This window comes from Jaculus jaculus, chromosome 8 (genome assembly GCF_020740685.1).
Source record: "Jaculus jaculus isolate mJacJac1 chromosome 8, mJacJac1.mat.Y.cur, whole genome shotgun sequence".
NCBI lineage: Eukaryota > Metazoa > Chordata > Mammalia > Rodentia > Dipodidae > Jaculus > Jaculus jaculus.
This window is the reverse complement of record NC_059109.1, coordinates 972967-995208: the sequence shown is the minus strand read 5'-3', so window position 1 is coordinate 995208 and position 22242 is coordinate 972967. Positions and strand designations below refer to the sequence as shown.

Genomic DNA, 22242 nt, shown 5'->3' with positions numbered 1-22242 from the left:
ACTAGAAATGCGAGCAGAGGGCTGGAGAGATGGCTTAGCAGTTAAGCGCTTGCCCGTGAAGCCTAAGGATCCTGGTTCAAGGCTTGATTTTCCCAGGACCCACGTTAGCCAGATGCAAGGGGGAGCATGCATCTGGAGTTCGTTTGCAGTGGCTGGAGGCCCTGGCGTGCCCATTCTCTCTCCCTCTCCCCCTCCCCCCCTGCCTCTTTCTCTATTGCTCTCAAATAAATAATAATGAACAACAACAACAAAAAAGAAATGTGAGCAGAGGCCTTTATTTCATTCAGTGGTGTCCTAAGAGCCTGGAACTACACTCAGTTTAAATTTATTTATTTTTATTTATTTATTTGAGAGCAACAGGCAGAGAGAGGAAATGGGTGTGCCAGGGCCTCCAGCCACTGCAAACAAACTCCAGATGTATGTGCCACTTTGTGCATCTGGCTTATGTGGGTCCTGGGGAATCGAGCCTCAAACCTGGGTGGCTTAGGCTTCACAGGCAAGCACTTAATGGTTAAGCCATCTCTGCAGCCCCTACACACACACACACACAGCAATCGAACTCCAGACACCTGCACCACCCAGTGGGCATGTGCAACCTTGCACTTGCTTCACCTTTGTGCATCTGGCTTATGTGGGACCCAGAGAGTGGAATATGAGTCCTTGGGGCTTCACAGGTAAGTGCCTTAACCCCTATATTCTAGCCCTATATTTTTTTGTGAATGGATAGATAAATGAACAAGGCAGATGTGGCTTGCTGATGAATTATTTGGGGACAAAGAAGGGAGAGAATGACCATCTTGGGCAAAATTCTTATCAAAAACAAACAAAAAGCCTTTTTTTTTTTTAAGGTAGGGGCTCAGTCTAGCTCAGGCTGACCTAGAATTCACTCTCTACTCTCATGGTGATTTGAACTCACAGCAATCCTCTACCTCTGCCTCCCAAGTGCTGGGATTGAAGGATTAAAGGCAGCTGGGCATGGTGGCGCACGCCTTTAATCCCAGCACTCGGGAGGCAGAGGTAGGAGGATTGCCGTGAGTTCAAGGCCACCCTGAGACTAGAGTTAATTCCAGGTCAGCCTGGACCAGAGTGAGACCCTACCACAAAAAAAAAAAAAAGAAAAGAAAAGAAAAGGATTAAAGGCGTACACTATTACCCTTGGCTTTTTGTTTTGTTTTGTTTTACAAGGTAGGGTCTTGCTCTAGCCTAGATTTACCTGGAATTCTCTATGTAGTCTCAGGGTAGTCTCGAACTCATAGAGATCCTTCTGCCTTCCAAGAACTGGGATTAAAGGCATGGCATACAGCACCAAGCCTGGCCCAAAAGCCTTTTCCTGAAGGGGTAACCAATCCAGGGAGACAGAAAGGGAACCTGAACCGCAGAAATAGATGATCTGCCCAAGGAACTGGGGTGACAGTCTGGAGAAAGGCTCAAAGAGCTCCATTTTATCCATGGTTCACCATATGTCATTTTACTGTATGTGGAATTTATTGTAGGTCAATTATACCACCCAGAATTGTCACCAAAAAAGGTTAACCCTGGAGCCACTTTACTGTTATTTCTACTTGTTGGGCCGGAGCTCCTCTTTTACCAGTTGGTACACCTCGTGATTTCTTGGCACTCGTTCACCTCTGAGCAACAAGGCCACTTTCTTGGCTGATGGGCTATGTGCTGTCCTTTAAAAAAAAAAAAGCATGTCTCAACCACTTCATACTAGCTAGAAACTATTCCACACATTCCTAGCCGTCTCAGCACTACCTACGCTAGCTCAAAGTACCGTCATAACAAACCGCACACGGGAGTAGTTGCGTGATGCCGCCAGGCTCGCAGACCACGCCCCTCGGGTCTTCGCCCCGCCCCCGGGATGGAGGGGGCGGTTGCAGGGCAACGCAGGCGCGGCGAGGGCTCTGACACGGAGAGCCCGCCCACTCTCGGCCTCACGCCGCCGGAAGCGGAAGCAGCGTCCGGCGCCTCCAGAAGACTTCTACCCACGAACGCGATGCCGAAGGGGCCGAAGCAGCATCCGCCGGAGCCCGAGTGGATCGGGGACGGAGAGAGCCCGAGCCCTGCAGGTGAAGCTGACGCGGGAGGCGACTGAGACGAGAGGCGGGGTCTGGCAAGCGGGTGCTAGGCCGTGTGGGCCACTGCGCATGTGTGCGGGGGGCCTAGGCAAAGTGCTCGGTGTGCACGCGAGCTTTTGCGAGATGGGACGGGAGCCGAGTAGGAGCATATGGCGTTAATGGTAGATGGTAAGGAATGAGAAGGGCGGCCTGTGTTCTCTTCTGAACATCTTCCCTGTCACCGGCCCTAGGACCAAGACACAGGAGTCTAAAGAATTTGCTTTTTCCATAGGGCTCTCCATTTAGGCAAAGCTTGTATTCGTGGCTTCACAGAAAAGAACTCGTAATGAGCCAGTATGAAGCAAACTTGGGGATTTTTTAAAATTGTAAACAATAAACCATGATAATTCCCTTCCCCTCACGTTCTCCTTCACAACTCCACCCTCCATCATATCCCTTCCCTCTTAATCAGTCTATTTATTTATTTATTTTATTTGAGAGAAAGGCATAGAGAAGCCGGACGTGGTGGCGCATGCCTTTAATCCCAGCACTCGGGAGGCAGAGGTAGGAGGATTGCCATGAGTTCGAGGCCACCCTGAGACTCAAAGTGAATTCCAGGTCAGCCTGGACTAGAGTGAGACCCTACCTCGAAAAACCAAAAAAAAAAAAAAAAGGCAGAGAGAATGGGCTCACCAGGGCCTTCAGTCACTGCAAACAAACTCCAGCTGCATGCGCCACCTTGTGTGTCTGGCTTACGTGGGTCCTAGGGAATAGAACCTGAATCCATTAGCTTTGCAGGCAAGCGCCTTAACCACTAAGCCATCTCTCCAGCCCAGTCTCTTTTTTTAAATTTTTAATTATTTACTTATTTATTTTGGTTTTTCGAGGTAGGGTTTCACTCTAGCCCAGGCTGACCTGGAATTCACTATGGAGTCTCAGGGTGGCCTTGAACTCACAGCAATCCTCCTGCTTCTGCCTCCCGAGTGCTGGGATTAAAAGCATGCGCCACCACACCTGGCTCTTTTATTTTTATTTCATTCTCTTTTCCTCCTATTATAGTAGTCTTGAACAGGTACTGCCAGGCACTGAGGATTTCATTGAAGATATTTTATTTTAGGTTTTTCAAGATAGAATCTCATTCTGGACCAGCCTGATCTGGAATTCACTATGTAGTTTCAGGGTGTCCTTGACCTCATGGCTATCCTCCTACCTCTGCCTCCCAAGTGCTGGAATTAAAGGCATGCGCCACCACACCTGGCTCATTGAAGATATTTTAATACAGGCTTAGACATAAAGGCTGAGAGAGTTATTCAGGGAAAGATGAGACCTGCCAAAGTGTGGTTGTAGACTTTCTCTGGAAGCCATGTGATTGTCTTTGTAATGAACATATATAGGGTTTTGGTAGCTCCCAAGTTAGCCAAAATTGCTGAGAAACCTCCACCTCCCTCCCAACATTGGCAGAGATGGACAAAGTTGCAAGGTAGGTCTAAGAGAAGGAAGTGCAAGGAACTTAAGGCTGTCCATCATTGTGGCTTTCAGGAAGTACAACATAATCACTGTCCTTGACATCCTTGATTTAAGTGTGTAGGAATGTATCATTGGGTCTCAGCAACCATAATTTATTTCTTGTCTTTGACAAGATGCCCTTTGGATAACACATGCTGTGTTTGTGGACCATTAGCACATGTTCAGTCTTCCAGCTGCACATACTTTTTAAGTATAGTTTCACCCTAGCCCAGGCTGACTTGGAACTCACTATGTAGTCTTAGGGTAACCTCAAACTCATGGCAGACCACCTACCTGTGACTCCTGAGTGCTGATCCTCCTGCCTCCACCTCTTCAGCTGGCACGTGCTAACACACCTGGCTACGATATTTTATTTACTTTTTTTTTTTTATTTTTAGTTAATTTATTTTGTTTTTTTAAATTTTTATTAACATTTTCCATGATTATAAAAAAATATCCCATGGTAATTTCCCCCACCCCCACTTTCCTCTTTGAAATTCCATTCTACAATATTTTAAATAGTTTCATACCTGGGCTAGAGCAAGACCCTACCTGGGGGGGGTGGGGGGGGAATAGTTTTACACAGTAGACAGAGTGTTATAATGTAGAATTCTCTACTTGAGGTATCAGGTTGGCACTCAAGCTTTTCAAGGCACACCCTGTAATTCCTGCTGATTCAGACAGGAAGATTGTGAATTGAGGCCAGCTTGGGCTACATTAAGAGACCCTTTCTCAAAGAAAGGGCTGGTTGTGGTGGCACATGCCAGTAGGAAATGCTGAGGAGGTGGAGCAAGGAGGATCAGGAGTTCAAGGCCAGCCTGGGCTACACATTGCCAGGTATGGTGGCACATGCCTTTAATCCCAGCACTCAGGAGGCAGAGGTAGTAGGATCGCTGTAAGTTTGAGGCCACCCTTAGACTACATAGTGATTTCCACGTTAGCCTAGACTAGAGTGAGCCCTACCTTGGAAAGCCAGAAAAGGCGGGGGACTGGGAAAATGGCTCAGTTTTTAAAGCCTTGTGCTTGCAGAGCCTTTCAGCCCAGGTTCAGTTTCCCAGTACTCTTGTAAATCTATATACACACACAGCTGGACCTGTCAGTATATGTCTGTAATTGTATCATTTAGGAGGCTGATGCAGAAAGATCAAGAGTTTGAGGTTAGCCATGACTCACAAATAAAACAGCTGGGCTTGGTGGTGGTGTTGGAGCACGCTTTCTGGGAGGTTGAGTTAAGAGAAGTTTGAGGCCAGTCTGGGTCTACAGAGTGAGTTCCATGTCAGCCCCGGGTAGAGTGAGATCCCTGCCTTGAAAAAAATAAAAAATAAATGACAACATTAACAAGTGGGTGCATTGGGGTTTGCACTTGTCTATCATATAAGAGTCTCTGGGCATACTCTCCATTGAGCCCCAGGAGTTTGAGCTGTTGGGGCTTTTTGTTTTTTTGTTTTTTTGTTTTGTTTTGTTTTCCGAGGTAGGCTCTCACTGTATCCCAGGCTGACCTGGAATTCACTCTGTAGTCTCAGGGTGGCCTCGAACTCACAGCAATCCTCCTACCTCTGCTGGGATTAAAGGCGTGCACCACCACATCCAGCTTGTTGGGGCTTTTTGAATCATAATAGCTCAACCCAAAAGGAATGGGAGAGCTGGGGATTGATGAGTGGTAGTTGCTTGCCTTCCTAGCTTGTGTCAGGCTCCAGGTTTGAGCCCCAGCACTGGTGGGAGGGAGCTAAATAAATGATGATATTATGAGCTTTGTTTTCTGGTTTATATTTGTTTTGCAGTACTGGGGATGGAGCTCAAAGGTTTTTTTTGTTAGTTTTGTTTTTAACTGAAGAGTACCATTTCGTGCTCTTTTTTTTCTTTTAATTTTTATTTATTTATTTGAGAGCGTCAGAGAAAGACAGAGAGAGAATGGGCGCGCCAAGGCTTCCAGCCTCTGCAAACGAACTCCAGAAGCGTGTGCCCCCTTGTGCATCTGGCTAACGTGGGACCTGGGGAACCGAGCCTCGAACTGGGGTCCTTAGGCTTCACAGGCAAGCGCTTAACCGCTAAACCATCTCTCCAGCCCTCGTGCTCTTTTTTATTAGACTGAAAGAGGGTGAAAGAGAGATTGGGCACACCAGGGCCTCTAGCCACTGCAAACGAACTTCAGGTGCATGTGCCACCATGTGCATCTGGCTTATGTGGGGCATAAAGAATTGAACTTGGGTCCTTAGGCTTGGCAGACTTGTGCTTTAACTGCTAAACCATCTCTCCAGGCCCTGTATTAATGTTGTTGTTTTGTTTTTTTTTTTAAATCAACAAGTTCCATAATTACAGACAGTAAACCATAATAATTCCCTTCCCTCCCCCACTTTCCCTTTCACAAATCCACCCTCCATCATTTTCCCTCCTTCTCTCAATTAGTCTCTCTTATTTTGATGTCATCATCTTTCCTCCTATTATGAGGGTCTTGTGTAGGTAGTACCAGACATTGTAAGGTTGTGGATATCCAGGCATTTTGTTTCTTGAAGATTGTATTGTAAGCAGTCCTACTCTTCCTTCGGCTCTTACATTCTTTCCACCCCCTCTTACATAATAAACCATGAGCCTTGGAGGGTGTGATAGAGATCAGTACTGAACACTCCTCTGTCACTTCTTAGCACTGTGGTACTTTTTGAGTCATCCCAGAGGTCACTGCCATCTGAAAAGAGAAGCTTCTTTAACCTAAAAGTGAGAGTAGCATTTATTAAGAGTATGAACATTTAGGGAAGTGCTTTCTGGTTATTCATTTAGCCAGATACTGGCAGGCAGTACACTCCTAGGGCTCCTGACCTCCTCTGGTATAGGTTTACAGAACCAAGCATGCTTTTTCTCCTGTGGAGAAGGCCTCTAGTCCCATTAGTGAGTGGTTGGTTTCCCCTGTAATAGACATGCCACTGTTATACCCATTGGCTCATTTGACCTGGCTGGCCAAAGTTAAGGCTTGCAGTGTCCACTGTTGTTTATCTCTACTGATGACTTCTATCTCCTATAGGACTGCATGCAGTTTAGCCTTTTCCAGCTTTCTGACAGCTGGTCTAGTCTACACAGAGGAGGTTTTCAGCTCAGTCCAGCAGGATTTCTTAGTGATCTTGCAGCTCAAGCATGTGGAGTCTTCAGCAATAGGGTCTTACCATCTATTCCTGGTGGGAAACCAAGAGCCTTGGCAATGGCCTGTAATGTTTTGGGGGTATCAAGGATCTCTCTGGCCAACAAGTCACTGGAAGGTATCCCATCTTTGGCATTGAAATTTTCTAGTAATAATACATGGCTTCTGGGTGTGCCATTGTCCAAAAAAGTAGATTTCCATACAGCTTATTCACACCCTCTTAAATTTTTATTAATCCTCCCCCCCCCCACCCTTCCTTTACTCAATCTCTTGAACTCAGGGTTTTGAGTGTGCTGAATAAGCACTCTACCACCAATCTACATACATTTCTAGACCTTGTGTTTTAGAGATAGGGTCTTAGTAACTTGCCCAAGCAGGCCTCCAAATGTAGCCGCCATATCTTGTTTGAACTATGATTCTGAGACTCATTAAATGCACAGGTAGAAACAGTGACGGGGTGGTGAAGTTAAGGAAAGTTTAGGGCAGCTTAAGGGATGTGTTAAAGGGAAGATGGAAGGGGCTTTGGTCATGCTGGCTCCCTTTTGGTTTTTCCAAGTAGGGTCTTACTCTAGCTGTCTTAGAACCCTGCAATCTCACTCTGGCCTCAAACTCACAGCAACCCTCCTACCTCTGCCTCCTGAGTGCTGGGATTAAAGGTGTGTACTACCACACCTGGCTTGGTTTTGTATGTTTTATGGTTTTTATGGTGCCCTACATTCAATCTGAAGTAGCACCAAAATGAAATAGACAAGGAAAAGGCTGGAGAGGTGGCTTAGCATGTAAGGCATTTGCCTGCAAAACCAAAGGACCTTGGTTCAATTTCCCAGAACCCACGTAAGCCAGATGCACAAGGGGGCACCTGCATCTGGAGTTTGTTTGCAGTGGCTGGATGCCCTAGTGTGCGCATTCTCTCCCCCCACTTCTCAAATAAATAAAAATAAAGTTAAAAAAATAGAAAAGGAAGAAGGAGGTATGATATGCTTGTGCAGTCTTTGGGAAGAAAATAGCTGTGAGATGAGTTACTTCAAGTTGTCAGTACAACATTTTGTCTTAAGTCCTTCAGTGCATCCTCCAAATATCATTACATTTGGACTCCGTGGACTGTCATATAAAACATTCCTTCTTGGGCTGGAGAGATGGCTTAGCGGTTAAGCGCTTGCCTGTGAAGCCTAAGGACCCCGGTTCGAGGCTCGGTTCCCCAGGTCCCACGTTAGCCAGATGCACAAGGGGGCGCACGCGTCTGGAGTTCGTTTGCAGAGGCTGGAAGCCCTGGCGCGCCCATTCTCTCTCTTTCCCTCTACCTGTCTTTCTCTCTGTGTCTGTTGCTCTCAAATAAATAAATAAAAAATTTAAAAAAAAAAAAAACATTCCTTCTTTTTCTTTTTTTTTTTTTTTTTTTGGTTTTTCAAGGTAGGGTTTCACTCTAACCCAGGCTGACCTTGAACTCAGCGATCCTCCTACCTCAGCCTCCCGAGTGCAGGGATTAAAGGATTGCACCCCCACACTTGGCACCTTTCATTATTGTCTTGCATATCCTTCCAACTTGTCACCCAGTAAGTATGGCATCAGTGTTCTGGGTAAAGGACACAGATTAAGGAAAGACAGACATATGCATGCCTAGGACTTAAATCAGATATTGGGAAGAAGCAGTGTCCACAGTTTAGGTAAGGGTAGGAAATGGGAAAGACAGATACAGTTCTGTTAAGCTGTGAAACTCTATTAGTAGGATTTTGGCAAAATAAATGTTAGTAAAAACAATTCTACATAAATTATTCATGGCATTTTGGTCTAAGAATACTTAATATATTAGAAATCAAAAAGCCATCTGTTCTGGTTTGTGTTTTAAAGTTAATTCATTACAGGACTGTTTTTAATGAATGCAATTCTCAGATGACACAAACAGGCCTGGGTGTGAAGGAAATCACGAGGTCCCTTGCCCCAGCCAGCGGGGAGTTAAACACGAGGACCCGAGGGGAAATTAACCTGGAGAGACAAGAGACACAAAAGAAGGAGACCAAGTCTATATTCCGATCAAGGTCTCTGAATCTTTATTTTTTACACAGTTGTTATATAGGGGAAGAAAAAGGGGGGATTAAGCTGGCTGAGTGATTTAGGGCCTTGGAGTTGTCAGGAAACCTAGAGGGGATGTAATCAGGTGTTTATCTAATCTTGCCTCAATGGCTTAACATCCTGACTGTGCTAGGCTTCACAGCCTGACTATAAACTGGCCTTTTGCAAAAGATATGATTCTATAAGCATTCTGCTGACCGACATTCCAGAAGTACCTAACAAAAAGCTGGGTGGACCAGCTTTCTGAGTAATGAGTCAGTTTATGAGCAGGCCCAGGCAAAATGGAGAGGCTTTTACTCTGTAGCTCTTGACATCTCCTCCCTTGTTTTATACAAAAGAGGGGGAGGCCCGCTATTCAGCAGTGGGCTGCAATGCTTTTGTTTCTTCATCAGCTACTGGCAGCATGGGGGAGTATTCAGCCAAGCATATGATCCCTTGATAGTTGAGTATTAGGTGAAGAAGTAGAAACTTAACTTGTTGTATGGTGGTTTCTGTTAATATGGCCGAGGTTCAACAGTCCCTGGGTGATCAGATGGGGAGACCTAGTCCTCTGACTTTAGGGACAGAGATGGAGAGAAGCTAGGAACAGAAATCAGAGCTGGGCATGGTGGCACATGCCTTTAATCCCAGCACTCAAGGAGGCAGAGAGTGCCTGAATTTGAGGCCACCCTAAGACTACATAGTGCATTTCAGGTCAGCCTAGACTAGAGTAAGTCCTTACTTCAGGAAGAAGAAAAAAGAAAAAACAGAAATCTGGCCATTCAGCCAGCTTTTATTGGCTTCCCTCTTAACTCCGTGGCACAGAGTAAATATGACAAGTTGGGATTTTTCATTTATCAGATAACTATTTACATGACCTGAACTTTTCTCACATAAAATCTTCCTACCCTCCCCCATGAAGGGTAAGGCTGGGGGAAGTGACTTTCTTGTCCTGCATTTGTTTGTTTGTTTATTTATTTTGAGGTAGGGTCTTACCCTAGCCTGATCTGGAATTCATTATAGTTTTAGAATGGCCTTAAATTCAAAGTAATCTTCCCACCTCTGCCTCCCAAGTGCTGGAACTAAAGGTATGCACCACCACTCCCATCTTCCCCTATTTATTGAAGTATTGACTAGAACACTTCAATATTACTAGCCATCTAATTTTGCTATCTGAAAACATAGGCATGGGGTTAGGAAGTAGTCTAGGTGGAGGCAGTGCTTGGTGCTCAAGCCTGAGAACCCAAGTTGGATCCCTAGATCTCACATAAAAGCCAGAAGAGCCGGGCGTGGTGGCGCACACCTTTAATCCCAGCACTCGGGAGGCAGAGGTAGGAGGATCACGTGAATTCAAGGCCACCCTGAGACTCCATAGTGAATTCCAGGTCAGCCTGGGCTAGAGTGAAACCCTACCTTGAAAAAACAAACAAACAAAAAAAACAGAAAAAGCCAGAAGATGGGCGGGCTTCTGTAATCCTAGCATGCTGACAGTGAGGTGGAAGGTGGAGACAGAATTTTCTAGAAGCTCATTGAACAGCTTTCCTGACTGATAGGTACAACAGTCAACAAAGGGCTGAGAGTAGGGGTGGGGAGGGAGAAAGAAACACAAATGCTGCACAAATGAGGTAGTTGTCAAGGATTAACACTCAGAAGCTGCCCTCTAACCTCCATGTGTGTGCTGTGACACACATGCCTGTACTAACACACATGCACACATATACCCCCCCTCCACACACACAAAGACAAAACACAGACATGGTCTCTAAGTATTGCCTTTTACTTTTTCCACCTCTGCTCCACCCTATGGTTTCTGCTTTTCTTCTGTCTCTTACTACCACCATAGCAGACCACCATTGTCTATTTCCTGGACTGCTATGACGCCCTCCCAACAGATTGTCCACTGTTCTAGTTCTCTCCCATCCTTGCATTACACTCTGAAGCTGATGTAAGACTTGAAAGTACAAGTGATCAGACTGATATATTCCCTATTCCTTAACCTGACTATTAAGCTCTCATTTGAGCCTCACCCATTCTAACCTTTAGCCGCTGAGATTGAGCCATAATAAAGTCGATTTCTGCATCCTCACAACTGGACCTGTGCACAGTAAGTACTATATCCCCTGTTGAGAGAGCTGGCTCAACAGTTAAAGGTGCTTGTTTGGAAAGTCTTGACTTCTCAGGTTCAATTCCCTAAGTACCCACATAAGACCTAACATCTTTGACTTCAGGAATTATCCAAATGTTGCCTCCACCAAATCAGCCTTACCTTTGGGAAAGTTCAAAATACTTGTAATTATTCTTTGAGATAGGGTCTCACTCTAGCCTAGGGTGGTCTGGCATTCACTGTGTACTCTCAGGTTGGCCTTGAACTCAAGGTGATCCTCCTACATCTGCCTCCCAAGTGCTGGGGTTAAAGGTATATATCACCACAACCAGCTCACTTGTCATTTCTCTTTAAAATTCTAGCTTCCAAAAGCTTGCCTATCCTAGAAGAGATACAGTTGCCTTTTTGCAACTCTGTTCCCCTACACTAACACAGTTTCCAGTGTCTGTTGGCTACTTTGTAAGTAGATGTTTGTCAATGAATGTATGGTTGCAGGAATTATTTCTGCAAAAGTTGTGGGACAATACAAAGACCAGAAGTTATAATTGAATAAGAAAAACCACTGCCCAGTGGAATCTTGTGATGCTAGGAGTTGTAGTAAGTTTTCATGATGTCTGCTTGACTTTGCAGACAAGGTGGTGAAGAAAGGGAAGAAGGACAAGAAGACCAAAAAAACGGTGAGAAAATGCAGGTTTTGGAGGAGAAATGACTGAGTGTTATCAAGCAAAATAAACGACAATGTGAAGGAGTTGGGAGATGTGAGCGTGGGGTAAAGGTCTTCCTGGATCAGAAGCAGCTAATGAACATGTGTGTGGTTCTGCCATTCAGCAGTTGAGGCAGGAGATTCTTGAGGCCAGCTTTTTGTCTTGGTCTGCAGTGTGCTGGTTTTTTTGTTTGTTTGTTTGTTTGTTTTTTTAATTTTTGTTTATTTATTTGAGAGCAGGAGAGAGGGAGAGAAAGAGAATGGGCACGCCAGGGCTTCCAGCCACTGCAAATGAACTCCAGACACATGCGCCCTCTTGTGCATCTGGCTAACATGGGTCCTGGGGAATCAAGCCTCTAACGGGGTCTTTAGGCTTCACAGGCAAGCGCTTAACTGCTAAGCCATCTCTCCAGCCCTGCAGTGTGCTTTTGTGACAAAATTATGCCATTTATAGAAACAAATACAGGGCTGGAGAGATGGCTCAGCAGCAAAAGGTGCTTGCTTACAAAACCTGATGGCTCAGGTTCAATTCCTAAGTACCCATGTAGAGCCAGATATTCAAAGTGGTACTTGTATCTGGAGTTTGTTTGCAGTGGCAAGGGGCCCTGAGCTTCTCATTGTCATAAATAAATAATTTAATTAAAAACAAAAACCCAAACACTGATTTCTTATAGTCTACAATGCTGGGAGGTACGGTGTTAGGGGGTGAACAGCTGGTGTGTGCTTGTTTCATCCCATGGGAGAAAGGGGGGAGGTAGAGAGTGAGTATGAGCAAGAGTCAGGCTTGGTGAATTAAAATGCAATGCCAATGATGGAGTGAGGAGGCTAGGTGTGGGTGGGGTGGGGGACCTGTTGAAGATGTGACTGGCATCATAGCTGTGTTGCTTTATCTTATTCCCTGTGTAGTTCTTTGAAGAGTTGGCAGTAGAAGATAAACAGGCTGGAGAAGAGGAGAAGGTGCTGAAGGAAAAGGAACAGCAGCAGCAGCAGCAGGTACAAATGACAGACCCCACCATGGGAACGTGGTGGGCCCTCCCACCCTGCTCTAGCCCACAGTGCATCCTCAACTGATGGGGACCTCCCCATGGGGCAGAGGTGCTATGGGGGCCTGAGCTTTATTCTCAAATTATTCTCTTTTTTTCCTGAGGTAGGGTCTCCCTCTAGCCCAGGCTGACCTGGAATTCACTCTGGAATCTCACAGTGGCCTCAAACTCACAGAGTCCTCCTAACCCCTGCCACTTGAGTGCTGGCAGTAAAGGTGTGCACCACCATGCCCATCGTCAAATTCTCTCTTTTTTCTTTCTTTTTTTTTTTTTTTCTTTTTTCTGAGGTAGGGCCTCACTCTAGCTCAGGCTGATCTGGAAAAAAAAATTTTCCCCTTTAAGTTTTATTTATTTATTTAAGAGACAGAAAGAGGCAGATAAAGAAAGAGAATGGGTACACCAGGGCCTTCAGCTGCTGCAAACAAACTCCAGACGCACATGCCACTCTGTGCATCTGGCTTACTTGGGTCCTGGGGAATCAAAATCAAACCTAAGTCCTTTGGCTTTGCGGGCAAGCACTTAACTACTAAAGCCATCTCTCCAGCCCTCGCATTCTTTTTTGTTTTCCACAGCAAAAGAAGAAGCGAGATGCCCGAAAAGGCCGACGCAAGAAAGATTCAGATGATGATGGAGAGGAGAAAGAGCTCATGGAGCGTCTTAAGAAGCTGTCTGTACCTGCCAGTGATGAGGAGGATGATGGTAAATGACCTGAGGGGCAGTGGGTATCAGGAATCTTTGGGTGGTGGTGAGTAATGCTTCATACCTTAACCTTTGAGGTGTTAAGTAGAGGAGCCACACATGGGAATTCTCTCACCTGCCTCATCCTCTCCTCTTCTCGTTTCAGAACCTGTCCCAGTACCCCGAAGTGGAAAGAAAATTAAGGTGAATTGTTGGTTGATTGGTTGGCAAAGACGAGTGGGTGGGTGGCCGTGTGGGGGCAGAGGGGGGTATCTGTGATTGTATCACTGACTTCCGTGACCTTTTTTGCTTCAGGGTGGAAACGTTTTTGCAGCCCTGATTCAGGATCAGAGTGAGGAGGAAGAGGAGGAAAAACAGCCTTCTAAGCCTGCCAAGCCAGAGAAGAATAGAATCAATAAGGTGAAGGTGGTAGCTCTGCCAACCTGACCACTCCCACCCATTCAGCACCTTCTTGTCAATGTGTGCCAGTTCCTGCTCATAAACCAACTGTTCTAGTCTAGTCTTCCCTGTATATGCTGTCAAAGCCAGCTTTGTAGAATACCTCATGAATTGGTAATCTTCAGGATTATGCTGCCTTAGATTAAATCTAAAAGAGCCAGGTGTGGTGTGTACACCTTTAGTCACAGCACTTGGGATGCAGATGTAGGAGGATCTCCATGAGTTCAAGGCCAGCCTGGGTCTACAGAGTTCCAGGTTAGTCTGGGCTACCTACAGTGATAGTCTACCCCAAAAACAAAACAGAAAATCTAAAACACAGTTCCTCAGTCCTTGCTCTTTCCCTTGGGTCACTATGCCATTGCATCTCAGCATCCTGTTTGACTATGTCCATATTGAAGCCTTTGTTCTACATGCTGCTGCTCCCCCTGCCCTGGGAGCCTTCTCCAAACCCATATCAAGTACCCTCCTCTGGCTTACGTTCCCAGGGCAGCCTTCCAAAACTGCTGCACCACCTGCATTGCTTAGTCAACTGGCTCTTGGTCCCCAGCTTGGCCAATGTTCTGTAGTCTAGGTTACTCTAGGCTGGGACAGAAGGCTCATGACTCCCTAGCAGCAGGGTGGCAAACAAATCTGTGTGTTTCCTGCAGGCTGTATCTGAGGAACAGCAGCCTGGGCTCAAGAGCAAAAAGGGAAAGGAAGAGAAGTCAAAAGGGAAGGCAAAGGTGAGCAACTGGCATGTTGGTCTAGGTCTGGGAAGTTAGAGCAGTTCATGAGGCCTGCCTTTTCCCTATTAGCCACAGAATAAGTTTGCTGCTCTGGACAATGAAGATGAAGAAGAGGAGGAAGAGGGAGAAATAACTAAAGAAAAGGAGCCTTCCAAGCAAGGAAAGGATAAGGAGAAGACCAAGAAAGTAGAACAGGTGTGTGTTGCTATAAGGGGGCATGGTCATCCTGGGCTGGGGACTGCAGGGCAATGAGTGTTTCTATCCAGAGCAGGAGTCTGCACATGTTCTACATAGGCATGTGGATTTTGGTTTTAGCAGTCTATATAAAATCTTTATTGCATGTCTTCCCTTCATGTTTTTAAAACTCTCAGAAAATATAACTAGGCTGGAGAGATGGTTCAGTGGTTAAAAGTGCTTGCTTGCAAAACCTGCTGGTCCAGATTCAATTTCCCAGCACCCATGTAAAGCTGGATACAAGTTGACACATGTGACTGGAGTTCATCTGCAATGACAAGAGACCCTGGCACCCAAACACATATACAAAAATAAGTAAATAGGGCTGGAGAGATGGCTTAGCAGTTAAGCACTTGTCTGTGAAGCCTAAGGACCCCGGGCTCAATTCCCCAGGACTCACGTTAGCCAGATGCACAAGGGGGCACATGCGTCTGGAATTCATTTGCAGTGGCTGGAGGCCCTGGTGTGCCCATTCTCTCTCACTCTCTTTCTGCCTCTTTCTCTGTCTGTCACTTTCAAATAAATAAACATAAAACAAAAAAAAATTAAGTAAATAAAAATAAAACTAAAAATTAAAAAAAAATAAAATTAAGAGCTGGGAGTGGTAGTGCACGCCTTTAATCCCAGCACTTGGGAGGCAGAGGTAAGGGGTCGCTGTGAGTTTGAGGCTACCCTGAGGCTACGTAGTAAATTAATTTTAGGTCAGCTTGGGCTAGAGTGAGACTCTACCTCAAAAAACCAATAATAATAATAAAAGTAAGAAAAAAAAAAGTAACAATCTTAATCTTATAGGCCATATAATGTCAGGTCAGGTTTGGTCCCTGGGCTGTAATTACAGTCCTGATCTGAAGAGCACAGGGCTCTGCTCTCCATCTCAGATGATCTTGGTTCAGTGTGATCTTGAACACATCTTTCCATCTCTATGGGACTCAGTTATCTCACATGTATGATGATGAGGCAGTATGGTGATCCCTTAAGACACAGTAGTTCTGAGCTTCTGCTGGACTCCTCATGGCTGCACTATGGTCTATCTGATCTTTTCTTCATTAGCAAGTTGCCCACAGAAATTCATTTCAAACTCATTTATTCCACCCTCATTTACATTGTCTCTGAAGGCATATCTCTGTACATAAGTGGTTATATTTCTTACCATCTGCTTGAGAAAGGGACTTTTGGTAGCAGAGATTGATAGTGCTGCATGGAGATGAAGGGCTTGGGGTCTCAAGAACAAAAGGATTGTAAGCCGTATTTGTCACTGAACTCTGGAAAGAAAAAAACAGCTGTTTATGCTGAAGGTGGCATGATAGTCTGGATTTTAGGAAGAGTCCTTTGTTTTTGTTTTATGTTTTGGATCTTCTGGTTCTCACAGGGTTCAGGGGAAGAGGGAGAGGAGGAAGAAGAGGGGGAGTCCAAGGCAGATGATCCATATGCTCATCTTAGCAAAAAGGAGAAGAAAAAGCTGAAGAAACAGGTAAGTTAGTAGTTCTTAGTGGTTATAAAGAGGATTTGAGCCAAGTGTGGGGGTGCATGCCTTTAATCCCAATACTCGCAAGGCAGAGAAAGGATTGCCATGGGTTTGAGGCTAGCCTGGGGCTATAGAGTGAGTTCCTTGTCATCTTGAACTAGAGTGAGACCTTACCTCAGAAAAAAAAGGGGGGGGGTGATATTTTAGTATTCCAGCTGTAGATTTTGAGTGGGGTGGCAAGGAGAGATTTGGGGCTCCCTGAAGGAAAACCATTGAAAAAAGGGAAAAATTTTCTTAGCCTTATCTTAGTTTGACAACATGAACTTGTCAGGGTGTCAAGTGTCATTTTCTCTCCTTATTAGATGGATTTTGAGCGTCAAGTGGCTTCATTAAAAGCAGCTCATGCTGCCGAAAATGACTTCTCTGTGTCCCAGGCAGAGGTGTCATCCCGCCAGGCCATGTTAGAAAATGCGTCTGACATCAAGGTGAGGTCTGAGGGCTGCCCAACCTGTTCACCAGTTAGAAGGCTCTCTTCTCTTGTCTGAATGACTTAGGCAACCCAGTGGGGGTTTATTGAGGCTGATCCACTTGTAAGAAAGGGTGGAGAATGCCTTGTGTTCTGCCAACTTGAACAAGGAGACAGAAAAGCTCCTAGAAACAAAAGGGCAACCTTGAAAGGAAAGAGGGTGAGACAGGCTGGCCCTGCTGAGAATGGGCAACTTCCAGAAGAGGCAGTGGACATAGCTATAGCTCTTATCATAAAGGCAGACTTAACCGTGTTTGAGTCTGTCTGTCTCCATTTTCCCATGCCCCCCAATACAGCTGGAGAAGTTTAGCATCTCAGCCCATGGCAAGGAATTATTTGTCAACGCTGACCTGTACATCGTAGCTGGTCGCCGCTATGGGCTAGTCGGACCTAATGGGTGAGGAGATGGAGTTGAAAGTTCAGGAGGGATTTGTCTGTAGTGGCTGGATCCTCATAGCTCTTGTTCCGCAGGAAGGGCAAGACCACACTCCTGAAGCACATTGCCAATCGTGCCCTGAGCATTCCCCCCAACATCGACGTGTTGCTGTGTGAGCAGGGTGAGGCCAGAGTCACGGGCTTTGAAAGGGCTGCTGTGGGGAAAGAGCTGACAAAGAGAAGGTGGAGTTGTGGATTGGGAGACTTGGGGCTGAGGAAGGAAAAAAAGGTAAATGAGGGACATGATTTGGAATAAGTACAAAGTGTCAGGTAGACCTGAAGTGGAACTGAAGGGAAGAGCCGATAGTTCTCTTGGTGTTTGGTGTGTCCTGACTGTTCCTGTACTGTGCAGAGGTGGTGGCTGATGAGACGCCAGCAGTGCAGGCTGTTCTTCGAGCTGACACAAAGCGATTGAAGCTGCTGGAAGAGGAGCGCCGACTCCAGGGACAGTTAGAGCAGGGGGATGACACAGCTGCTGAGAGGCTAGAAAAGGTAGAGGAGCTGGCACAGTGGACACAGGCTGGTGTGGGGCTCTCCGGGCTCTCAGACATATGTCCTCTTCTCCCTCTTCCCAGGTCTATGAGGAATTACGGGCCACTGGGGCCGCGGCTGCAGAGGCCAAAGCCCGGAGGATCCTGGCTGGCCTGGGCTTTGACCCAGAGATGCAGAATCGGCCCACACAGAAGTTCTCAGGGGGGTGGCGCATGCGTGTTTCTCTGGCCAGGTAGGTCACCCACCTCACCATCCTTTCAGTTCCAGGCTTCCAGGGCCCTTTCCCTTCTTCTCACCCTTCCATCCCAGTAGTCGTGCCAACTGTCCACTCCTGTGTGAATTGTAAGAACCTGGGCTTTTCTCCATTTCTTTCCATGCCTGGTAGAATGTCCTCATCAACATCTGCTGAGGACCCTTTCTGTTCATGGTCTCAGGCTTTGCCTCCCAGAGGCTTGCCTGGGTTTTCAGAGTGAGGATCTTCCCCTAATCATGCACTTATGCTCCCCTTAGGGCCCTGTTCATGGAGCCCACATTGCTGATGCTTGATGAGCCCACTAACCACCTGGACCTCAATGCTGTCATCTGGCTCAATAAGTGTGTTGCCCTTGGTTTCCTATCCTGCCCTTTTCCCTTCCCTCCCACCCCTTTGGTGTGACCTGTCTCTCCCCTCACCATTGTCACACTCTTCTTTAAACCTCAGCTACCTTCAGGGCTGGCGGAAGACATTATTGATCGTCTCTCATGACCAGGGCTTTTTGGATGACGTCTGCACTGATATCATTCACCTCGATGCCCAGAGGCTCCATTACTACAGGGGCAATTATAGTAAGCAAGTTCACATGAACCCTCCAGGAGGAACCTGAGCAGCAGGGCCCTGGGATGTGGTGATAAGCTAAATCTTTCCAGACTTCCACACGCAGCTGCTCTCTGATATTCCACTTGTTCCCCAGTTGTCCTTTGGGAAAGAGGGGCCTCCCTTGAAGCCCCTTCCTATTTTTGTGCCCAGTGACCTTCAAAAAGATGTACCAGCAGAAGCAGAAAGAACTGCTGAAGCAGTATGAGAAGCAGGAGAAGAAGCTGAAGGAGCTGAAGGCTGGGGGCAAGTCCACCAAGCAGGCTGTGAGCACCTGCTTTTCTGTCAGCTGGAATGGGCGCAGACTGTGCACTGGTCAGCCTGTGGATCACTGTCTTCTTCTTCCTCCAGGAAAAGCAAACAAAGGAAGCTCTGACTCGAAAGCAGCAAAAATGCCGCCGGAAAAATCAGGACGAGGAGTCTCATGAGGCCCCTGAGCTCCTGAAGCGCCCCAAGGAGTACACAGTTCGCTTCACCTTCCCAGACCCGCCTCCCCTCAGCCCTCCTGTGTTAGGGCTACATGGTGAGTGACCACATGCCACCAGCAGGGCTGTGTGCACCCCAGCTCTCCACCGAGGCTTCCTTTCCTTCAAGGCCAGGACATTCAAGGTGACTGGGAAAAATATACATTCCTGCCTTTTTTCTCAGGTGTGACGTTTGGCTACGAGGGACAGAAACCACTCTTTAAGAATCTGGATTTTGGCATTGACATGGACTCAAGAAGTGAGTTATTGTGGGTGATTGGGGTGTGGAGCAGGAGTCACAAGGAGAGTTCTGGGGATCTCCATGTCCGACACCTGTCTGCCTTCCTGCAGTCTGCATCGTGGGCCCCAATGGTGTTGGGAAGAGCACACTGCTCCTGCTGCTGACTGGCAAGCTGTCACCGGTGAGTCCTGCAGCTGGAAGGGAAAGTGCAAAGTGCAAAGTGCTGGAGTCAGGGAGCTGCTTGGTGGTTGGAGCTAACACAAATGATGATTTTTCTTCCAACAGGTGGTGGGGAGAAGAGTTTATATCAGTCCATCAGAGAGAAAAAAGGAGGGCCAAGATCGGGCTGGGAGATATTCCACCATTTTTGTGTTAATAAATTGTTGAATAGAAATTGCATGACCTGGGGAAACCAGAGATAACTGGTCTTGGTGCTTTGGTGGTTAGCTCTCTCTCCCTCTCTCTCTCTCTCTCTCTCTCTTTCTCTCGCTTTTTTTTTTTTTTTTTTTTTTTTTTTTTTTGGCAGGACCTCATCCTAGCTCAGTTTGACCTGGAACTCAATCTGCAGTCCCACAACTGGAACTGACCAGTGTAGTCCGTGGAGTGTGTTCCAAAGTCCCTGCGCCAGCTCCTGTGTAGCTGGCATTACAGGCCTGGCTGGCTTCAGAGTAGAACTTTAGAAAGATGTTATTGGATCTCCAAAGCTATCTTAATTCTGTGTCTGAGGTGAAACTACACAGTGCTACGTGTGAGTCTTGCTGTGTGGAAACTTGGTTGTCAGTCCTTCCCTTTCTCCTTGTTCCTTGTTCCTGCCCAACTCTGGTATTTGTTTTCCTTAGAAAACGTTGGGGCTGAGCCTGTACACCTGTACTCCTAGCTCTCAGAAGGCTGTTGTAGTGAGGTTGCTTTGCAGTCAAGACCAGCCTCAGCTGCAGAGGAGGCTGTCTCAAAATGACAAGGATAACAAAGCCGTGTGACTGCAGTCCCACTCCTTTCCCCTTTCCCTGCTTTTACCATGTGCTTTTTCCTTGCAGACCCATGGGGAAATGAGAAAGAACCACCGGCTGGTAAGTTGGCTGTGGACAATGGGGAGTGGGAATCTGACAGGAAGTGGAACTCTGACTTCTCACTTCTCGCTCCTCATGGGCAGAAAATTGGCTTCTTCAATCAGCAGTATGCAGAGCAGCTGCACATGGAGGAGACCCCAACAGAGTATCTGCAGCGGAGCTTCAACCTGCCCTATCAAGATGCCCGAAAGTGCCTGGGCCGCTTTGGCTTAGAGAGTCATGCCCACACCATCCAGATCTGCAAACTCTCAGGTACCACTCATTTACATAGACTCTCACAAGCAACTGGAAGGAGGGAGAAGAGGAGGAAGCAGAGGGAGCTGGGGCCCATCCTCAGGGTTTGCCTTTGGCAGGGCAAGGCAAAGCAAGAGAAAACCTGACAGACCTTTTTCTTGTGCAGGTGGGCAAAAAGCTCGGGTTGTTTTTGCAGAGCTGGCCTGTCGGGAGCCTGATGTCCTCATCTTGGTGAGGGTCTAGGCCGGGGTCTTGGTGGGGGGTGGGGAGGCTGTGCAGGTAAGAGCAGTAAACGCAGGCGATGCAGTGTTCAGACACAGCTCTCTCTTCCATAGGATGAACCAACTAATAACTTGGACATAGAATCCATTGATGCTCTGGGGGAGGCCATCAACGAATACAAGGGAGGTAAGTCAGTTCGGAACATAGTGCTCCTCCACATGCCTTGAATCACTGCATTGTCTTGGGCCAGGGCTCCTCCGTACCTGTTCTTATTCCCCTTTCTTCTGTGTTTGCTGTCTTTCTCCAAAGCTGTGATTGTTGTCAGCCACGATGCCCGACTCATCACAGAAACCAACTGCCAGCTGTGGGTGGTGGAGGAGCAGAGTGTCAGCCAGATTGACGGTGACTTCGAGGACTACAAGCGGGAGGTGTTAGAGGCCCTGGGTGAGGTCATGGTCAACCGACCTCGAGAGTGAACTGACCCCTGAAAGTCTCCTAAGTGATCTGGAAGTTTCCTGCCGTCTATCTTCACTTGGGAGCCTGCCTGTGTCTCAGCAAACATGCAGCCTCTTGGACCATGCTTGAAGTGTGTGACAGGATCCCCCTGAAGGAACTCACTGAAGGACTATGCTCCACTTTCCTTCAACATCCATCGTCTGTGGAGACAGAGATGACCTTTGCTGTGGTGGGGTTCCCTCTAGCCAAATTGAGGTGGCCTCTAGTTTAAAGACCTGCCACTCAACAACCTGACTCTAGTCTTCCCCAAAGGCTCAAACCAGCCTACCTCTGGCTCTTGGAGGTTGCCTATTGGTGGGTTCCTGCTGACTTACAGACAGCTGCTGAGCCTCAGACAAGTGGAGTGTCTGAGGCCTGTGCTATCTCTAGCCCAGATCTGGTGCCTATGGTTGCTTGTCTGCTGGAGGACTCAAGGGTAGGAAGGGCAATCTGAACTTGAGTCTCCTTTCACAATGGGAAGAAATAAAGAACAGGAGTTACTGCTGTCCTGTCCCTGTCGAGGTGCCCTTGGAGTCAGTCTTGATGTGCTCTGCTCTGTTTCCTCAGCTTTCATTGTCACCTCTTCCCTTAACACAAGTGGCAGGTTAGCCAGTGCTTACCCTTTCCAGGTCCTACTTCCATCCTCCTCCCCTTCTTGCATGGACACCAAACCAGCCTCATGAATGAGGAGGTGCTCTTCCCTGTAATGAGGACCCCAGAGTACTGATTCTTTGAAAATGAGCTGACCAAGCTGGGCAGGAGATTTAGAAGTTCAGGGTCATTGTTGGCTACACATGAGTGACCTTGCCTCAATAACCAGCCAGCTACCACATTGAGGCCTACCTGTGGAAGACAGGAAAAATACAGGCTCTGCTTTTTTTTTCCCCCCGAACTAGGGCTTCACTCTAGCCCAGGCTGACCTAGAATTCACTATGTAGTCTCAGGGTGGGCCTCGAACTCATGGCAATTCTCCTACCTCTACCTCCCGAGTGTTGGGATTAGAGGCGGCTTCTTTGGCTTTGCAGGCAAGCATCTTAACCTCTAAGCCATCTCTACAAAC

The 22242-nt window shown here is 47.0% G+C and overlaps 1 protein-coding gene across 1 annotated transcript; it reads left to right on the top strand.

Moving 5' to 3' along the window:
- The first annotated feature begins 1938 nt into the window (after window positions 1-1938).
- Abcf1 (ATP binding cassette subfamily F member 1) lies at window positions 1939-21701 on the top strand. The gene is made up of 25 exons (XM_045156917.1): window positions 1939-2069; window positions 11477-11523; window positions 12456-12542; window positions 13165-13291; window positions 13437-13474; window positions 13586-13690; window positions 14377-14451; window positions 14524-14649; window positions 16058-16159; window positions 16516-16638; window positions 16976-17076; window positions 17151-17236; window positions 17467-17606; window positions 17690-17838; window positions 18117-18200; window positions 18307-18431; window positions 18613-18725; window positions 18811-18982; window positions 19108-19182; window positions 19275-19345; window positions 20199-20231; window positions 20315-20483; window positions 20632-20696; window positions 20801-20873; window positions 20997-21701. The coding sequence occupies exons 1-25, from the start codon at window positions 1997-1999 to the stop codon at window positions 21161-21163; spliced, it is 2526 nt and encodes an 841-aa protein (XP_045012852.1). The 5' UTR covers window positions 1939-1996; the 3' UTR covers window positions 21164-21701.
- The last annotated feature ends 541 nt before the right edge of the window (window positions 21702-22242 follow it).